This window comes from Neolamprologus multifasciatus, chromosome 20 (assembly GCF_963576455.1).
Source record: "Neolamprologus multifasciatus chromosome 20, fNeoMul1.2, whole genome shotgun sequence".
Lineage (NCBI taxonomy): Eukaryota > Metazoa > Chordata > Actinopteri > Cichliformes > Cichlidae > Neolamprologus > Neolamprologus multifasciatus.
The window spans coordinates 14,152,748-14,174,391 of NC_140458.1; the positions used below are offsets into that span (position 1 = coordinate 14,152,748).

General features: G+C 40.8%; 1 protein-coding gene across 3 annotated transcripts in view; it reads left to right on the plus strand.

Moving 5' to 3' along the window:
• Nucleotides 1-2,040: 2,040 nt before the first annotated feature.
• The window catches only part of LOC146494633 (dedicator of cytokinesis protein 3-like), a 55,084-nt gene continuing 35,480 nt past the window's right edge, over nt 2,041-21,644 (plus strand). For all 3 annotated transcript variants that reach the window (XM_085145011.1, XM_085145013.1, XM_085145014.1), the window contains exons 1-8: nt 2,041-2,835; nt 9,261-9,344; nt 10,614-10,654; nt 12,552-12,607; nt 16,824-16,920; nt 18,353-18,501; nt 19,852-19,936; nt 21,260-21,301. In XM_085145011.1, the coding sequence (XP_085001137.1) occupies nt 2,799-2,835; nt 9,261-9,344; nt 10,614-10,654; nt 12,552-12,607; nt 16,824-16,920; nt 18,353-18,501; nt 19,852-19,936; nt 21,260-21,301 (591 nt within the window). In that variant the 5' untranslated portion in view covers nt 2,041-2,798. The remainder of the gene's footprint in view (nt 2,836-9,260; nt 9,345-10,613; nt 10,655-12,551; nt 12,608-16,823; nt 16,921-18,352; nt 18,502-19,851; nt 19,937-21,259; nt 21,302-21,644) is intronic.

Genomic DNA, 21,644 nt, shown 5'->3' on the forward strand with positions numbered 1-21,644 from the left:
TATTGTCTGCTGGTTTTGGGGGTGCTGAAACAGATAGCAGCTCTCACCGTATTAGTCAGTCCACGTTTGCAGTGGACCCGTGGCTCGTCCTCGCAGTGCTGCTGCATCTGAAGGAGCTACATATTACTGCCTAATTTAAAGAGTAAAACATGGTGTTTAAGGCATTTCTCAGATCTTGCATTACATAAAACTTCATTTTGTTTAACCATTTGCATGCATTAGTGTCCGTTGAACATGTTTAGCTGGGATTCATATTTGGCTTATAAAATGCCCCGCACTCCTGCAGCTTTATATGTGATTGGAACACCGCCCACAGTGTTCCACTTGAAGTAATAGACAGATGGGAGTCAGTCACAGCATCGCTATGATGGAGAGAAATTACCCTGCTGAATGCTGCCCTCCCTCCCACACTACATCAAACTCACTGGACGCTCAATATTCACCAAATCACTCTATTTTTCCAGTCATGACTGCCTTGTCTATAGGACAAGACAGCTTAATGCACTGAAATGACCACATGTGATTTGAGCAGTGGCTGAGATACTGTATGACAGATTTTATGAGTCGCCGCTGCACATTCATCTGATTTCAAACATCAGCTCTCTGGTAGTGTGTTATTTTCCTGCACATATGAGAACATTTCAATCAATGTCGATCTGCTCGGTGGATGAAAAGCAAATATTTTGAGAAAAAGCATTGATGGAGTTCTAGGATGAATGCATTTACTGGCATTAGGTTGTGTTTTTTTTTTTTTGACTGCATTCAGGTTAAAAACTTCCTTTCATTCATTCTGAAATAATTGTCAGGTCAGCCAGCATCGTTGTTGTGCTTTATACCTCATGAACAAACTCCACGGCCTTGAAGTTTCACAGAAAACTGATGTTCATAGAGTTACTCAGTACCCCACACACCATTTTAAAAGCAGTGAGTCATACTGTGACACCCAGTGTTTCAGCTAAATTCACTGCATCATATACATGTCCCTAAAATCCAAATTAATGAGCTTACAGTTGAGCTGTTTGCTCAAAAAGCTGTTTAAATCTACACGGCTGAGTGTTGATCACATTCATTTGTTAAAGAGCTATGGTTTTAGCAACCTGAAGGAAAATTACTGTGTGGCCTGGGTATTTTATATTATTTGCATACGTACATGTTTTGACTTATTTAAATGTGAGGGTTTTTTAGGCCTTGAGGATATTAATGGGCAAATATATCGTTAATGACTACAGATGGCTGGCCCTCTGTAAGTCTTGTTCTGCCAGAGGCTTCTTCCTGTTAAAAGGGAGTTTTTCCTTCCCACTGTCACCAAAGCACATGCTTGCACTTGGAACATTTGATTGTTGTTTTTTTCTCTGTATTATTGTAGGGTCTTTACTTTGGGGCGACCATTGTTGAGATTTGGTGCTATATAAATAAAACTGAACTGAATTGAACTGGATCACTAGTTTTTTTCCCCAGCAGCCTGGAAGCTTTGAAACATAATTTGAACATCCAGGTGTGAAAATGAAAATGTAACTGAACACTTAAAACTGCTAATATTCAGTCCTGGGAATTTATTTCAACAATGTGTTGACTGGAAAAAGAAGAAAAGCACAAACTGCTCTCGAGTGCACCGACAGTGTATCTTAAGTCTATGTCCAAAATTAAGTCTCTACTGATGTCCAGTAATCTTTGATTTTATAATCCACGCTTGTGAATAAATGATGGAAAGTCAAATATCAGACCGGGAAAGCCATCCATAAACCAGACTGTGTTGGGATGCAGGTCATTTGGGAAACCCAGCTTGCCAAACCCATCAGTCAAATTCATAGGAGCAAAGTTCCATCTCTCCTTTGTGGGAGCATGACTGCACTATGACAAAGCCTCGCGGGTAGTGGGTCCGTTTCTTTGAAATGACTCAACCAGGAGGTACTTCCCCACATGGTCAGGCCTGATGTGCATCACCGGGAGCTTTTCTTTATGCCCAACAGCTCCACTAAAATGAAACATTCACACACACACATACACACACAAAGAGAGGCAGACTGCCAGCCAGTCAGCATGAGCTCCTAGCAGGAGAAAATGCAGTTTGTGTTTTTGATGGATGAAAGTACCATGCAGAGAGAGAGAGAGAGAGAGAGAGAGAGAGAGATCGTGCATATATTTGCAAATGCTTGACACATCAGTGTTGACAAAACAAGTCATGTGACGGCCGCGAAGATGGCGCAGCTTAGGGTATATTGCAGTTTTCTCAGTATTTTCTTGCACCAACTCGGCAGTTTGGACCGGTGATCAAATATCGCGACCTATTACCTACTAATTATCGAGCGATCCCGCGCGTTCACGCTGGGTAGCCCTCTGTGGACGAGACAGACTTGAGCGGATGAAACCCGAGGAAAGAAGAGAAGCACAAAGAAAATAAATAAATAAGCTTCGAGGAAAACGAATCTCTCCGTTCCAGCTGATATGCGTCTGCAATAAAAAAAAAAAAGAGAAAAAAATTTCTTTTGTGGAGAACAAAAAACCGCTCACCGCGTGCGCGTGCGTATATGCGTGTGTGCTTTACATTAGGTGGACACCGAGACTGCATCAGACTAGAGACACACGCCGGGACATAATAGAGCTGAGACATCGAGGCTTTGATGGTCCTTCCTCCCCCTTCTACACACGAACGTCAGGATACTGATTCCGGTCGAGACATGTAGTCCCATGTATCAGCAACCAGGATAATTTGTAGCCTTGAGCTCTCATTTTTAGCAGCATCATCTCACGATATCGACATAATGTGGCTTGCTCTACCAAAGGGAAAATAACCAAATATGTGGATACCTACTGAAGAGGAGAAAATCGGAGTTGGTGAGTCGACAACACCTTTTTAATGCTAATTAACGATGCTTGGTTTCTAGTTTTGTTTTCTGTTTTTTTAAACTTGACTTTATTCATTCAGCCTCTCGATGACAGTTTTTACAAGAGAAAACACCCAAATTTTGTTCTTCGAAATCCCGCATTGGCTATGCAGCCTGATTCCCCCCCATACTATTAAGCCCATTACATCAAATGAAAAACACAGACTTATAATGGCTGATATACACGCACAGTGCCTGCATAGAGAGGGGAAATTGCGTGGGATGATACAGCCTACAACCAGCCACCTTAAAGATGCCATCACGGTCTTTACACAACCGCAGGCGGCCCGTTAAATGCGCTCCCAGTCTTTAGTTTGGTGGTTTTATACACACATATATAAAAATGCGTCAATGTAGCGGTTTAGCCTTTTCTTCTTCCGAGCGCGTGTAATGGGGGGAGGGCGCAATTTGTTTTGAAACCACGAGGGGGCATCGTGACTGCGTCCCTCCAACAGGTGTAGGCTGGAGTGAAGCTGAAGTCTACCTGTAGACAAAAAAAAACAAACAAACAAAAAACCCACAACCCCCACAAAAACAATAAAACAACAACTGACGTGCTTGCCGCCGCAGCAACAGGGACTGCAAAGTACCACTCTTTACATTTTCTGTGTGTGTGTGTGTGCGTGTGCGTGTGCGCGTGTACTTTGATCCCGACTGTGTAAATGTGTGAGCAGCATCCTGGGCTCATGACAACATTTTATGGAGAAAAAAAGCGAGCTGTTCACGATTTAATAACCAGTGGATGCAAAAAATGCCGTCATAAGATCCCGGAAGGTGTTTATAAATTGACTGTTGAGTCCCGAAGTGACTATAGCGAGAATACACTACAGAGGGTTTTCATTAGGGGAATGAGTCATGTCCAGATGCTCTGCTGCTTCTTATACTTGTAGGGCTACTCGTACTGAGTCGCACATGATACCCCCCTTCATACACACGCCCACACATATACACTTTTTTGGAGGCATTGCGTTGGTCATGATGGTTTCAGAAAGACCGCAGGCGGAGAACCCCAAGCGGCAGCCCTACCATAACATCGCCACTTCCAGCTGCTGCATCTAATCGTCCCCGTGTTCTTCCATCCTTCCGTCCATCGCAGAAATCACTGCAGTACTTTTCCAAGCGCAAACATGTAGGGGTGGGGGGTGTTTTAACAGGGGAGGAGAAGGTAGTTTTGTGTTGGTGGGGGGGAAGCAACAGTTCGGCGCAGCCAACGCGCCAGTCAGTGCGGAGTGACCTGGCGCTGTCCGTGGTGCTGAAATCTGGAGATGACGCTGTCCACGGTGCTGAAATGCGGGGAAGCAGAGCCGCCGTGTACCTACTCGGTACACACTGTACCTTGTGAAAGCTGAACACATGACTCCGGTGAATATCCCCCCTCTGCCTCAGACAACACGCTGGCTCGCGAGGTTCAGTATTTCTCCGGCATCACTGCAGATGAAGCCCACGCTGCTGAACTGTTGCGATAAATGGTAATACAGCCCCAAAAGCCTGCTATCAGTCCCTCTCCTGCCTCATCTGTGGTGTTAGTGGCACCATTTTGCATTTTCCCCCTATCTTCTTGCCTTATTATGTCACTGCGTGTAATATTTTCTCATATTACCCATATTACCATGCGCAGATATGAAACAGAGATGTGGTCCGTCAGCAGCCAACCGGGCCTTTCTTTTTTCTGTTATCTTCACAGGCTCCATTTAAAAGGAGGCAGCTGAAGACCCCTCATGAAACGTTAATGGCTTTCTTACAATCCTGGCCTCGGCATTGTTTGGTTTTTGTTTGTGTTTATGTTGGAAATTTTTGCTTCTATATCTGCTAGTGCTGTTTACCCTAACTTTAAAATGGCCAGTGTAGTTTATTCAAATGCACAGTTACGTTTATAATAATTTGCCTTGTTTTTCAGATAGGAATTAGTTCTCAGTTTGAGGATGTGAGGAGTTAAAAATAACACAATAACACAATAACATAATATTGAAATGATTACTGTTAAATCACAAGCCTAAAATTAGTTTTCTTGAAATCTTTTGTTCCTACAAGCTGAAAATGTTCCTTTTTCTTGTGCATAAATGAGTCACTGATGGATTTTTCTCATATAGGCAGCAATATTCCTTTACACTTTAATTGGAAAGAGCTCAGACTGCAAGTCAGTACCTGCCCACATGAGAAATGAATCAGATGTCTTCATCTGTGGCTACATGGATGCGGCTCAGATGCAAAGCATCTGACAGAATAAAAGACAGAGATAATGTTCAGCTGACAGTGGGATTACAGACATTCGCCCAAAGTAGCATTTCTCCAGTTTCATCCATCCTTCCTATCATCTGCAGGATCAGCTTATCATTATTACCTTTCCTTTCTTGTCCCTTTGCTAACTTGTCACTAGCAATAAAACAATAAAAATAGGTATTGTTAATGGTGTGACAGGCGTGTACACAGGCATTTAAAAGTTACACACACTCCTGCAGTTGGGTGGCATGGCTAGATTTCTGGGACACTCATTTGGAAGCAGATATAGTGAAATGCTCCTCTGCCTCTGTGGCAGAAATTGCTTGGTTGGCAAGACTTCGGTGCAGTAATGTGTCTCAGCAAGTGAGTGTGCATTCAAGTCGTGCTGAACTCCATGACTCAGTGGGCGAAGCCCAAAGACCATTGTGTAATTTTTAACTTACCAGAGATCTGGGACAGGACTATTCAATCCAGGAAAGCAGGACTTCCACAGTGTGCATACGTTCTACCTGTTACGGCTCACTGGAACTAAAAGGCAAAAGGAAACACATGTAAATAAGTTCACGCCATCACTGCAGCATAGATGAGCACAGTGTCCTCTTTGATAAAGCATTTCTCACTACAGTGGTGCCATTAGCGCTCAGTTGTTTGAAAATACAGCAGACAATTTATAATCCATAACAGTGTTTACTGTTGTACTGGCAGGTTTTTGATGGCATTACCACCTTCTCTGCAGAATATTTCTCCCCTGCGGGCCATCATGCAGTTATGTACTGTATGTGTCTATCACTACTTCTCAAGCAAGGCCACATGGCTCTGTTTAAAACGTCACTCTATTACATATAGCAGTGAAACATTTTTCAGCACATGACAGCAACAGTCAGTGTTTACACTGGAAGCAATACAAGCATCTCCTTCGTCTGTTGTACAAAGGGAAAATTGATTTTATTTCAGAGATAGACATGTCTCAGGAGTAACAGGAAAGAGAAGGGTAGACAAGGAAAACAGGTCAAAGATGAGACTTAAACAAACACACAATAGACTGATGCTAAACAAGCGTGTAGAGTAAAATATTTTTATGTACAGAGTGCATATCCTGTCATCTCAGCTAGTGATGTCACTGATAGCAGATAAACTCTAAATGTGACTTACTGTTTTTTAACGCAAATGGACAAGCAAACAGCATCACTGAGAAATGAATAAATTCTAAACACAGCCCATTTCTGGAATGGGCCAATTTCACATAAAAATATCTGTTGATATTTAACTTTTAATCATTGTTTCTACTGTTTCTATTGCATTGTTTCACAGCACGTTTTTCTTTCATGTTTAATGGTCTGTTAATGTTTAGTCATTTTTATCATAATGCTCGTTTTTCTACACAACTAGTAGAAATGGATTTGAGTATTTTAACCTCCCTGAAGTTTCAGACTCAGTGGAAAATTGTTCATTTAATGTGTGTAAACTTATTCAGTCTATTACAATGAATTTAAAACAGCAAGAGTTAAATACGTTTGCTTTAAATAAGTCTATCCTTTCTTTTAATCTGGTTTTACACTTCTTCATTAGTATTGGTTTTTGCTTATCTGATCCAAATCTGATACGTGACAAACGTTTTGACTTCGGCAAAGTGTTTGTGGTGCTACAATTCTCTCTTTTAACACTGTGGAGATGTGGATGGGTTGGAAGTTTGGGGTTCTCAATTGCCACATTTATCTGCAATCATTGCTTGAAAGACCCTTTTACACTGCATCACTACAGGATTGAGTCAAGGGGGACTTTGGTGTTCACTCATGCAGTCAGCTTACTATTTCAAAAACCACGCTGAGTCTGTTCCCACATTCTCTGATTATATTAGCCTTTTTCCTACACACCATTGGTGGCAGCACTGCTGGTGAAAAGCAGTGAGTTAGAAAGTAATGGCCCGACAGAGGAAAAGTGTGAGTGAGTCTCACGATTCTCACGATGGCGTGATTCACATTCTCCAATTTGAGTCTACTCCCCCTCGGTGATTCTCTGTAGTAGGTGACCAGTGTGATGCTTGACGGCTATAACGCTGGAACGTTTCGCATAAGATAATCCAAGGATTGTACCTCTTTTGTCACATGTGAGGTGTTTATGATGAAGGCTGAGTGCTGTCATAGAAACCCAACTGCAGCTTGTCTTCATTCTCTGTGCCAACACAGAATACTGAACTCTTAAAAGCTTTGAGTTTGTATTTGCGCCCGTTGATGCAATACATTAAGCATGTACGTTTGTCTGTGCGGTTCTCTTTCTAACTTAGATTGAATTCATTATTCTGGAAAATTGCTGCGTTTACACTTTCTGAAAGAATGATAAAGCCATGAGCTCATCTTCATTCATTTGCTGCTGATTATAAATTATTTATGAAAATCCTTTTTGCGCTTTCACTCAGCTCTGAAAGTCACAACCTAGAAGCTAGACTCCCAAAGCTAAACTTTCAGAAAGATGTGTTTAATAGCTGACAAATAAATGAAACCAGGTGGCTCTTATGGAAGAATCGACATGTATTTATGTCATACATGGAACAATGTAGGTGAGAGGACAGCAGGAGTCTCCTGCTGTGCTCAATCCCCATAATTCCTTCCAATGATTTACTGGTTACACAATAGCAGCCCTCAGATGCCATGTGGATCATGAAATCAACTAAATAGAGGGACAGTCTGGGCTGGTATACTGTTGCGGAGTAGAAAATGTTTGCTTTTTGCCAACATTTTCTACTCCCTGTCCCGTCATTCCTTCCAACATCCTACGTTCAACATGTCGAAGTCTGAAGCTGAATTTTGTTGGTTATGTTTTGAAGATATGCTAATGCTCCGCAGCTCTTAGGCACAATGAAACAAATGTGCGTCTGTGTGTTTACACAGCTTGGAGGTTTTGTGAGGGAGGACTTTGAAAATATGAGCCTGTGTTCTGTGCCCAACTCTCTCTAACATGACAATCTCATCTTCTTCTGACGTGGCCTCCGCTGAAGAGTTTTCAGATGCTGTGAGTGCAGGTTTTGCAATTCAAATGAAATCGAGTCCATTAAAGAATAGGACTCTGAAATAGGAAATACTTAGCCCTGACTGGAGGCAGAACAGAAAAGGTGACAAGAATGCTCTTTGAGTCTGCCCATCTCTCGTCCTAATACATCTGAACTCTAGTGCAATGCAGCATCCATAAGCTTGCCATTTTAAAATGCCCTGATCCTGCAGCAGTTACAGTGAAGAAAGCCCTCCAGTTTGTGATGATCTGTTGCCATAGTTACCCCAGCACAGGAACTAAGCGCTCACTATCCTCAAACAGGCAACGGAGCTGAGCTCAGGCTCCTCCTTCCCTTCCTCCCCCTCACTGGTTCCCCTGGCTAGTTCATTAGCATAATGATTCAAGCCAAACTCTCCTTGAAGGGCCACCATTTGTAGGTTTTTAAAATCATTAGCGGAGTGCCGTCATTATTAAACAAGTTTGTCTTTACTGGGGCTTGTATACTGTTTGTTTTGTGGCTCATGTTGCCGAGCTGCAGTGCTGCAGAGACAAAATCCAGCTCCAGAGCTGATGCAATTTTTAAGGCCTTCACTGTGGCTTCTTCTCCCCGAAGAATAATCATGTCATCAGCGTTTGAGTCAGTGGCTGTTACTGAAGCTGGTACAGCAAAAAAAAGCAGGTGGCATGAAAGATTTCTGCTAATAAGAACTTGTGATAAATCACCGTTTAGCCGTATTACTTAGCAGTTTGTGTGGGCTCTATTTTTGGGATAGTTCAATTAACTTAACATAAGAAAAAATCAGGTCGCTTAAGAATTAATTGCCTATTAAAATGACTACCCACTTCAGGGTGGGAGCTTGTTTATAGTTCGCTAAGCAGTGCTTCCTGTGTGACACTGTGTTTAGATGTTTGCATTAAACAGCTTATTAAAGCGATGCATTGACTGCCCCAATACAACCCTAAAACACATGCCGTGTGAAGACATGACAGTGAAGAGGGATGTTCCCTGCTCAATCAGAGGCCACAAAGATGAAAGCAAGCATAGATCTTAAATCTGTGATGTGACTTTTGTTAACAGCAGTTACATTAAAAAGTGCTGTATGGCTAAATGCTTTTTCATGACTTGATATCTAATCATTTGTTTTGTTCTTTTTTTGTTCTGCACAGTAATCTGCAACTTCCGGTCACCAATATGCCAGGCGTTGGTTCTGGAGATTGGGGAAACTGTACAGATCCTGGAAAAGAGTGAAGGTAAAATCAGCCTGGTTTCTTATGTCAACACTGAATGTATAATGGAGCTTATTCCTTTTCAGTTATCTAAACTAGTTTATTATTACGTGCTTTTATTGGGTTTGCTGTTTACTTTTTAGAATGAGTAATGTCACTACTTCTTGGGCCTAATAAGCAAAAAACAAAACACTATCTGATGGTAAGAAATAAAACAACATTACACTGCCAAAATAAATTTAAAAGAAGATGCTAACTGTCTAAAGGTTGTGAAGCACACTTTACTTTGTCTTTTTATAAAGAATTGTTTGGTTCCAGATGGATTTCCTATCTCCCTGAACAATTGTTCTTTTCAAATTAAAAACAGTAAACAAATAATAACTCAGAGGCTTATCTTTTAGAGACTGCAGTGACATAGATAACAGGAATTTGACTCATACCCTTGATGCGGTTTTAACCTTTACTCTGGTTAATTGGGTGATTAACCAGATATGGTAGCTTGATTTTCCACAAAACAGTGAAAAAAATCTGCAAAACAGTACAAAAAGCTTCTTATAATACCTTTCAAAAACTCTGGTGCTGACATTTTGAATTTACAGCTATTTCAGTTAGTGCCCTATAAAGGCTTAAATGATAAAAAGGAGTTAGCATCCTGTGTAAATCTTAAAGACACTAGTACTTTTGAACAGATTGACTTGCAAACCATTAACTACGATAACATCAAATGTAAAAACTGTATCATAGCCAGATTATTTCTATTACTAGTAACAGATTCCGTGACTCTGAAGAAATCTCTTTACATTAAAATGAAAAAGGATGAAAACCGAATTCAGTGACTCCAAATCTGTCATTGGAAAACATTCAATACACCGTGAAAACCAATAAACTGTCTCAGTTTGTAAAGCTTTTAAATGATTCACAAATCTCTACATTTTGTTTTTTACATTAAACAACTTATTAACAATTTTTTGAAAGATGGTTGTATAACTGATATTGTTTGAATCTCCCAAGCAGCTAATCAAATGCATCAGAATGCCTAGCCTTGTTAACTGCACGCTAATAATGCTGAGCTAGCCTGATAGTTTAGATATTATTGGCATAGATTTGTTTATTTCATGGTAATTACATTGACTATTTAGTATCCAGACCATGAGTTAAAACATTTCACTTTGAAACTCTTCAAACCAATGGAGACACAGCAGAATGGAGACTTGACAGATTAACATTTTATTATATTATTGTTATTTTTTGTGAGGGTGAACCTTTCTCATGTGAATTTTCCTCTTTCTTTAGGCTGGTACAGAGGGTTCTCTACCAAGAAGCCTTCTATCAAGGTAATTAGAGCATCTTTAATCACTTTTGATAGTGTGTTAATTTCCATACCTTCACTATTCTGCATTGAAATTAGGTCAGCATAAGGCATTGTAAGACTCATATTTTTATTTGCGTACAAAGGCAAAAAGACACTGTTAGCAGTCGATGTGTTATATCTCTGCAAGTGTGGGCTCCTTTAATAATGCAGCACTTTTCAAAGACTGCAGACTAGTAAAGTTAAGATTATAGCAGACAAATCAAGTGTCATGAACACATTTATAAAAATGGCTGCCCTGCAAGAGAATGTGAGCTCCACTCGAAGCTTTTATCAAAGCCTTAATCATTTTTTTTGTGAATGATAATGCGATATGAGAGATGTGCACCACCAGAAATAACCGTGTCTAGACAACAAAGACCTTAATGGCTGATGAACTTATCGAATATGGCTTTGATTTGACAAAAATAGAAGATTCCTGACCTGTATTTTCCAGAGGTGCTTTTAAAAAGACACATTTTAACCAAGATGTTCTGACTTTATGGTGCAGATATATGACAGCTTTAACATTTTCTTCGCGAATAAAGAATATATGATGACGAAAAAAGAAAAAGTGCAATAGAGATATGTTCTATGCATATGCTGTGCTGTAGTAAAATATATACCGCTTCTGGCTTCCATGAGCAGAATTCTGTGGACGATTCAAATTGTTTTTCCCTTTCAACCAGCAGATGGTGCAGTTATTAACCTCATTTTACCAAAACAAGCTATTTAAAAAATACTAATAACTTAAGTTTAATTCTAATCCATATCACAGATAGTTTACACGGCAGAAGTGCAAATAGAAAGAAAGTTCAGCTGAAAGGCGAGACGGAGAGGCCAAATCTAAAAGTCTTAGTTCTCTGTTTAGAGTCTGTTCATGCGGCGCCATTATTAAGATAAATCCTCTGCTATGTGCTCAGTAGGAAGAGGCTGTAGAAGCACCACAGTTAGCGCCATCACAGCTGAGAGAGATCAATAGCTGCACTAATTCAATACTACATGGTTAACATATATCTGCCTCCCATAGAGTATGGAAGTGTTCAGCAAGCATCATTGCTCACCACAGCACAGCAGTGTGGAAACTGATCGTGCTAACAGCAGATATCCAAACGTTGCCTAAATGTTGCACGTTCATAATAAAAGCAATGCCATCAGAAGCAAAATACCAAATATGCTGTTAGAAAGATAAAAGCTGAGGGTAATTTTTGCAATTCATTGTGTCTCAGTTTGCTTAAAAATGAAGTGTCAGAAGCTTAAGTAATATGTAGTGTTGCTGGAGTGTTTTAAAGAAAGCACAAATGCTGTCCAGTCCTGGTAAATGTAGGTGTTAGTGGCTACATGCTGTCCTTCTCTACTCTCATCAGCTATTTACAGTTCTTACTAACACCCCTCCATTTTGTTATGTACTCCGCTGCCCACGTTCATTCGCCCCCATACTCTCTCCGAGCTGAGAGAATTACTTGTGCTCACTCTGGCCAATTCTTCACATCTGGTAGATTAGAATAAGAAATATGAACTGCAAGGGTGGCAGCCAGCACCACTCAGTCTCTCGTGCCCTTCTGCCGCTAAGCCAACACACAATAGGTATCCTGCACTTTGCTCTGCCTCCCGTCTCTGCATCTTTTTCACAGGAATTCTAAACACACAGCAGAAAATGTAAAAATACATGTAAAGCAATTATTACACTTCTCTCGGCATATAATGTTTTGCCAGCAACAAAATGAATTAAAAAATTTCCAGTTGCTGCAGCTAACACGGTTTAGGATAGACTACCTAATAAGACAAACATAACACAATAGTTTTGGTCACATGGTGCTGGAGAATTAGACATGTAATCCTGTCACACCCAATAACATCGTCGCTCTGTCCTCCATCCACAGGGTATTTTCCCAGTCAGCTATGTCCACTTGAAGAAATCTACAGTGACAAACAGAGGGTAAGCTGTATGATTAAGTGTTTTTATTCAAGCATGTGCAGCATCCTAAGTAGAGCACAGAATGTCAGTCTCAAATCTGATTTTCAAACTGCACCACAGGGTGTCCACTCTAGCTGATAGCATTCTTGTCCCAAAATAGGAACTCATCAGGACGGCTTTCCCTTGCAAATGAAACAGAATGAAGCATTATAACTGATATCAGAAACATAACTTTACTTTATGTAAAGGCCGTAAATATCTCAGCTGGAGACATTTCTCTGAGATTTTGATCCATGTTGACATGATAGCGTCACGCACTTAATGGAGATTTTTCAGCTGCACACCCATGATGTGCATCTCCTGTTTCACCACCTCTCTGCTTGATTGAGTTTTGGTGACTGTGGAGGTCATTTGAGTACAGTGAACTCAATGTCAGTTTAAGAAACTGGTTCTAGATTATTTGAACTTGACATGGCACGTTATCCTGCTGGATCAGCCATCAGAAGATGGTTACACTATGGGTGTGGAAGGCAAAAAGGTAACAAAGTATCTCAGGTGTTATGTGACGTTTAAACTTTACTCAGCTGGGTACTGAGGTGTACCAAGAGAATATACCCATTACCCTAATGCCCCCAACAACAACCTGAGTTGTTGATACAAGGTACAACATGCTTTCACATATCTAGGCTTAATTATGATCCCACCATCTGAACACCGCAGCAGAAATAATTCAACAGACCAGGCAACAGTTTTCCAATGATGTCCAATTTTGGTGAGCCTGTGCGAATTGCAGCTTCAGTTTCCTGTTCCTAGCTGACAGGAGTGGCACCCGATGTGGTGTTCTTCTTCTGCTGTAGCCTATTTGCTTCAACGTGTGATGTGTTGCGCATTCGAGAGATGCTCTTCTGCTTTGGTTGTAGCACAAGTGATTATGTGAGTTACTGTTGCCTTCCTATCAGCTCCAAGCAGTCTGGTCATTCGCCTCTGACCACTGGCATCCAACAGGCATTTTCTCCCAGAAAACTGCCACTCGCTGGATATTTTATCTTTTTCAGACCATTCTCTGTAAACCTCAGAGATGGGTGTGTGGAAAAGTCACAGTAGATCAGCACTTTCTGAAATACTCAGAGCGGCCTGTCTAGCACCAACAGCCATGTCACATTGAAAGCCACTTAAATCCCCATTCGTTTTCCCATGTCTATATGTCTAAATGCATTATGTTGATACCTTTGGCTGGTTAGATATTTGATGTAACAAGGAGTTAATACAGGCATAACACAAGTGAGCGTATTTTCCTGATCAACTCTTTAGAAAAGCAGACATGTTTGTGACAAAAGTAGAACTGATGTGGTTATCTTAAGTACTTTTTATGCATTTTCTTCACAGCCAGCAGAGGTTAGAAATAAAGCAATGCCACATATTTCCCAAATCAAAGTTTAGCAATATTTCACTGAGTGTACATCAATAGTAGTGCAGTGTTTTGCATATTTTCCCTGAGCTGTTAAATAAATGTGATCAAATCGCACCCAAACAGTCCTGTTAAGCAAGATTAGCGGAGCTAAATTATACATCTTGTAATAGCACAGGCCCTCGAGGCCCTCGAGCCCCTCAAGACACGAATGCTGTAAACCATTTTAAGATACCCAGACCACAGCTATATTGTTAGCAACAGCTGCAGTTGCAAAAAAGTTCCCTACTTTGTAATTAGGATGCATACATATCAAACTATAAAAGCATAACTATTTCTTCCCTTTGCTGTTTGCTTGTCTTTGCACGTGGTCTTGAATCCCTGCACAATTTTCACTGTAAGAGTCCAATTGAGAGTCCAATTTAGTCTTTTTATTAACAGCGGGTGGCTTTAAGGAGTTGATCTGCTACTAAATAAAACTAATTATGTTTTTTGGACTGCTTTGTGGCATAATTGGATTTATAGAGTTTTCTCCATCAGTAAGAGATAAAGTGTATTGTTTTGGGAACAATCACTATGATAATTATGGTGCTTTTTACTCTCATTCAGCCTAATTTGGAGCATTTCTAAAGGTATGCATAGCGTGTCAGAGACTGACAGATTTATTTTGGCAAGCCCTTCTGCCAGCGTCAATCCCAATAGCTTCACTAAAACTAGGGTGAAGGAACACCTTTTGCATAAAAGAAACATGTCATCATGTGTAAATGACTTTTTTATGTTTAAGTTGACACAGTTAAAGTAAAATCCTTTGCAGTACTGAGAATTTCATTTAGAAGGGCATGTGCTGCTCGAAATACACTGATGATGTTGATGTTATGTACAACTTCAGCAGCAGTGATCCATCACCATCAAAATCAGGCCTTTATTGAGACATACTGCTGGATGACAAGAGGGTGATATGTTTGTTTTTACTGGTCAGATCTATTGGCGCTGATAGAGTTGATGGAGCTTTCTTTCTCTCATTACACAGCCAGTGTGATACTGATTAATCAACTGATCAATGTCAGTGGATGCAGATCCCTCCCTCCTTTGCCATCTAATTTTGCTTCACCACTGATTAGTGACAATGCCATCGTCTGGAGAATTACCACCTGACAGCTGCTGACACGCATGCACGCACGCACACACGCACGCACACACACACACACACACACACACACACACACACACACACACACACACACACACACACACACGAGTATACACTGCAGTCCTCTACATGCATCTGGTAACAATAGTCGGCCATGGGTGTGCGGGGCTAGAACGGAACAGAGAAGAACAGGCAGAAGAGCTCTGTATCTGTAGCTCAGTGTGGATCAGGAGTTTGCTCTTATATCACCATCCTCCATTTGAGTTACCACATAGCAGGAGAACTCTCATTTTCACCGAAACAATTAAAAGTACAGGCTTCAAAATTGACATTATTATACTTCCTCGCTCCAGGAGCTGCAGTTTGGGAAATCTGCTTTGCTGTCTCATGGAGTTAATGAGCTGACACACCTACTGCATCTGTGTAGTTCTCCCAAAGCATCCCCACCACAGACAATCACCCCCACTCACTGCGCAACGAATGGAGATGCCTGCATTGTTCCAAAATGTTATACAGTATAAAAGTTCTAACCTTCTAACCTTTCCTTTAATATTTCCCCATGAATGTGGTCACACAAGAAGGATGAGTGTTATGGTTTTTATTGGCTAGCTCCACCCTGTTTCCTAACTGCATTAAGAGAATAATTACATAATTCCTCATTGAAACAGTTATATGGATGTGTAATTGTGACTTCACCCATTTCTAAGCTAATCTGGAGACAGCTGGGAGTGGGAAATACCATTAAATTAAGTTTCAGTGTGATACCAACACCAGGATCTCCAGTATTCATACTGATATTATAATTTAAATCTGATAGTGTACAATAGAAATAGTGTTTGTTCTTTGAAGTAACCTACTTCAGAATATGTTTTAGATAACACCAAAGAATTTATTAAAAGAGAAGCATTTCTTTTTATTGTTCTCTATTAATCATTTATCATATGTACAGTCATGGTAAAACAAAGTGAACCCTCTTTCAACTCTAAGATTTTCCATATCAGAACATAATCGTAACCGTTGCTACTCATCAGTGTGGGCAGGGTTATAAGGCCATTTCCAAGCAATACAGAGTCCATCGTGGTACAGTGAGGAATAAGAAAGTATTCATGAAAGCTGCTCATTGTCTCAGGAGTGAAAGTCCAAGCAAATTCACCCTAGTGTCAGACCATATTTAAGTATGGCTTGCTTAGAAGGGTTTCCAGGAAAAAGTCTCTTCTCTCTAAAAAGGACATGGCAGCACGGCTTATGTTTGCAAAGCTGCATCTTAGCAAACCACAAGACTTCTGGAAGAATGTCATTTGGACAGACGAGACCAAAGTGGAGATGTTTGGCCATTACACACCGGATTTGCCACAAAATCTGAGTATGTTGCAGTCGTTGAGTTGACCATGAACTCCTCTGTATACCAAAGTATTTTAGAGTCTAGGGCTCATGCAGCAGGACAATGATCCCAAGCACAGCAGCAAACCTACAAAAGAACAGATGAAAAAGAAAACTATATGTTGAAAACACAGTTTCATGCTAAATACAACATTTTCATTATGTAGCTTTTCTAAAATAAAGAGGCAAATGCTGCAATTTTAAGATGAGTGTTCATATTGTGTAGTATGAATATGTTTTTGTACCAGTTGTATTGATGCTTCAGGGATTGATTTGAAATTCATGTTTTTTCGCTGTAGGCTGTGCGAGACGGTGGTACCCCTCGAGGACCCTATTATCACAGAGACCACCTCCACACTGCAGGAATGGGGCGTTTTGTGGAAGCAGCTCTATGTGGTCAGTAGCGGTATATTACAGTACATCTTTCTTATATCAAAACAAACCACCAAGCAATAAATGTGCGAGTGGACCTGAGATTACTAAGATTTCCAAGGGATTTGACAAAACAGCTTTCGCAAAAAAAATGCATCCACCGTTGCTTCATTTGCATTCCCCTAAGTGGTTTGATGGAATCATGTTTTCTTTCCTGCTCACAATTCAACACCTGGTAAAAAAAAAGGTTTGCCGACAGAAGTAGTGATTCGCTAGAAATATAGTCCTGCAACAACTCCTTAAGATATTTCTCCACTCCATGTCATTCTGACTGTCACCCTGTATTTTCATGTACTATCTATGTAGAACAGACATGGTGGTTGGACACAGATAATGGCCTACAGACCTGTCGTATGCAATTTCATGCTCTGTCATTCTGCCATTTATTGATCTTGGCCTGCCTCTCACCGTTTCTTAAGATCCACCACCTTCACTCAGCCTTTACTTTGCCGGGCAAAAAGTGATTACTGGAAACCTAAAGCATCCTTAATCCTGCTAAGTGTCGAGGGGGCAGGCAGAAGTGGTTGGTAGGGTTTTGAGTTCGGGAGCTGAGCGGCTATGTTGCAGAACAGGCAACGAGTTTTTACATAACCTCTCACTGAGGACTGCTCATGCTCTGAGCAACTAAGCAGCCTCCGGCATTGGAGTGGTGATGTAACTTCCTCTGAAGCTCGACTAATATGAAGCCCTGATTTAACAGTGCTGGTTTTGGTGCTCACCCCCCTGTAGGATGCGGCATTGGCTAGATGTTGATACATTTCACCTTATTGTTGCCAATTAGAATTCATGGTATTACTTCAGGGAGCAATGGCCTAAGCATAGCTGTGTATCCATTATAATGCACGTAAATAGCGGTCTAAAAGGGCTCATCAACCCTGACAAAAATCTTTGTTTTCAGCAGCTACCAGCCTTTGAAAGCATGTAGTGTTTATCCTCATTAAATTTATATTGGCATTGTAGTGGTGTTTAATCTTTGCGTTTATGTAAACAAACCTGGGTGGTTATGTGGGCTTGTCATACCATTAGGGAGAACAGAGAATGCCTGAATTAAAACTGTTGTTCTTGGTCCGTGAGAGATGGTGATGAAATTCATTACTGTGATGAGGTCAAAGCAGATTTGTGAGGGAACTGTATTTTTTTTTTTTTTTTGTTTCATTAACAAAACCAGTGGGCTTGAAACTCAGTTGCAACACATATTGTTCTGCAGCCTGCATGGGCTGGCAGAGGCCTGGATTCAAAGCATGATTTTGTCTTGATCTCCTGTTTGGCCTGAATGTAAAATGAAATCATTGAATTCTTATTTCAGACCCATGGAGAGAGAGTTTTTAATCTTTTTTTTTTTTTTTGGTGAATTTGTATATCCAAAACCTAACTTTTTTGCCTTCTTTAAATACAGAAACACAAGGTAGATCTATTCCATAAACTGCGCCATGTGATGAATGAGCTCATTGACCTTCGTCGGCAGCTGATCCAGGGTCACCTCGCCCAAGACCAGACTCGCGAGATCAAGCGCCACATCACCGTACGGCTTGACTGGGGCAATGAGTGAGTAACACTCGCACTGAGTGCACTGAGATTAAGAGAGTGGGTTAAGTGAAGTCATGCTTAAAGCAAACATTTGTTTCAAACTATTGGCCACCAAAGAATAAAAAAATAAATAAAAATGACACTGGAGAGATCTGCCACAGTGGATGAGTGGGTGTGTAAGAGCATTGCTGTGATGTAATTTTATGGTCATTTAGCAGATGAGTGAATCTGAAGCAGCTTAAAGTCAATGCAAATCCCCCCGGAGGAACTGTAAAGCCATATTCTTACTGTTGCCAGTTTCAAACCCCTTCCAACTGAGCTGTGACAGGCATCCATAACAGAAATAATGATGCGAGGGTTTCAGTTCAGCCGAGGAAGAACTCTAGGTGGAGGGAAAATCTGTCAGTTTAAAAACAGATTTAGAGATTTTTGGCCATAAAATTCACTTTAAACAACTTTACTTGGTCAATATTTGTGCATATCGTGCTTGGAATCAAATATACAAACTCTTAAAGTATGGAGTTGTTTATCATGCTAGTTGAGGTCAGTACGGTGTGGTGCATGCTGATCTGCGAGCTGCAGTGATCTAATTTCATGGTCCGTGCAGAGAGTGCTTCACGAGTTAAGGCTGCACAGTTTTGCTTAAGTCAAGAGTTACAGTATGAGATGCAACCACATGAGACAACTGTACCTGGCAACAGAGCACAATTATTCCAGTACTGTTCTTAACCCCTTTAGTGGGTTACTATAATGCAAACTCATGTTGAGTGGTTAAGTACCATTCAAACCCATAAATCCTCGTTCTACTACGGGTTTCCAGGGATGACACAAATGTCTTACTGAACTGCTGGAATAAAGTGATCTAATATTGTCTGCTGGATGTGGTGCTATAGCCTTAAAAAATAAACTTTTTTTATTCTGTGTGGGTGATACACCAACCTGTACACAGTATATGGTTTATTTGGGTTAAAACGGTTAAGGGCAGGTGTTTTTCTTGTGTATTTCTGCTCCGTACTGTATATATTTATGTCAGCTAACCAAGATTCACGTGAGGAAAATTAGCTGCTAAATCTGTAACAAATCAGGCAATTGCTTAGCAATCTTAGCAATTGCTATTTAATGTTCCCGAGTACGTTTTGTTTGGATTTATTTGTGAGCTTTATATGGATTTATAGTGACTATTATTATGCTAAATTTCAGGTAAATTTCAACTTGATGAAAATTGTGGAGTAAGTGGTGTGCACTCAGAACCACTGTTGCAGTTTTTATTATGGTGATGTGATCCCTTTGTTTCATTTGAGCTAAAAACTATAATGTGTTTTCCCCCCTCTGTTTTTCTTTACTCACACCAAATCCCTCTCCCATCAGACACCTTGGCTTAGACCTTGTTCCCAGAAAAGAGTTTGAAATGGTGGATCCGGATCAGATCAGCCTATCAGAGCTATACAAACTGGTATGTTGGCTGGAAATATTGTTGAACCAATTCACATTGTACAAACACATCCCTTTAATTATTAAACAGAATAAGTCAGTGCAGTGCATTTGTATTCTTTGGATGATAAAATGCAATTAAATGTGTCCCTGCAGCATGGATAAACTATATATGTAGGCATGACTCACTGTCTTGCACTCTATCCTTTTTTACCTACCGAGCGCTTTTTTTTTTTTTTTTGCCATTGCACGCGCTGCTTTTCCATATAGGATTGTGTTGTTGTAGTGATGTGTGAATGTACCGATTATCAAATCATCCATAGCAAGGTGACTCACCAGAGACTGCACGATTCAGCTGTTGGAGCTGCATCATGTGATTTCTTCTTTATGCTTATCTTACAGCCATATTGAATGTGTCCCTTTTCTTACATGCACGTGACTGTAATGCTGTAATCTAACTAGTAATGCATACATAATGCATACACAAGTGACAGGCCCAGGTGAGGCTGTGGGAAAAGTACAGTACATGCAAATGAATATTTAATTGTTATTTTTTAAAAATAAATTGCAGATTTAAGTCTTGCTTGCTTTAAGCCAAGAACCAGACCAGAGACACATTTCCATGAATAAGTCATGTCTCAAATGTGCTTTAGTTGTAGTGATGTGGGACTTCCAAATCTATACACACAGAGGAGACTTGCTGAAGCAGATCCAATTTTAGAAATGTGTGATTACAGCACAGATGTTACGAAATCTAATGTAATGCTGCTGGAGACTGCTATCTGGGAGGGAGATTCTTTCTTTTCAGTGGCTGAAGCACCATATGCTGATGAAAACACTCTCCAACTGCCCTGCAGCCTCCCATTATCCCCTTGCCATGTTTCTCAGCTTTGCACGCTGAATGTTTGTGCACTAAATGCTCTGTCCAGAAACAACAGCGCAGGTCTTCCTTGCCAGAAAGCCTCCTGACTCTGTCGATGAAAGTGAGCTTGTCTTTGGCAGGGCACAAGACCTTGGCACCTCCTGAAGGATGGGAGTAGAGGAGTTCTTTTAGGCTGCTGAGCAGAGAAGGGGGGTGTGTGGGCGATACTGGCTTTGTCCTCTTCTCTCCCACATGCTCACGTTTTGCCTCATGTGGGCTTCTTTTAGCGCTACAGGAACACTAGCGTAGCCACTCGGCAATGTACGTAGGTGAAATTTTGTCAGATTTGAAGCATCAACCAGGGCATCGCTCAGGTGGTGTTTGTCTGAAGCTCCTGTAAGGTAAATAAGTTCAAAGCTGTGTGGGATGAAAAAACAACAATGGACTCACTGATCTGACATCTTTTCCTCTGAACTTTTTTAGCATGTATCCAGCAGACATTGTGGTCAGCAAAGCACAAACCAGGTACGGCCATTTCAGCGGTGATCACGAACACGTCACAGATCATTTTTCATCAGCAAATCTCATTTTTCATTTCTTTTCCAAACACTCTGTCGCAAATGAGTGTCTTGAAGTCAGGCCACTGCTCTGGCACTAAGGCTATCACATTTAGACTCTTTGGTGTTCGGTGCCTATAATACTGGTGAGAACCTGACACCAACTGACACCAACACTGCCAGGGCGTGAGGACTGGTTCCCACTGGAATCACATATGTCCCAGTGCATGCACAAATGGTGCTGTAGGCTATATCATAGCTTTCTCTCGTGTGGGAACACTATTTTAAAGACATGTTGCATTTTGTTTGGG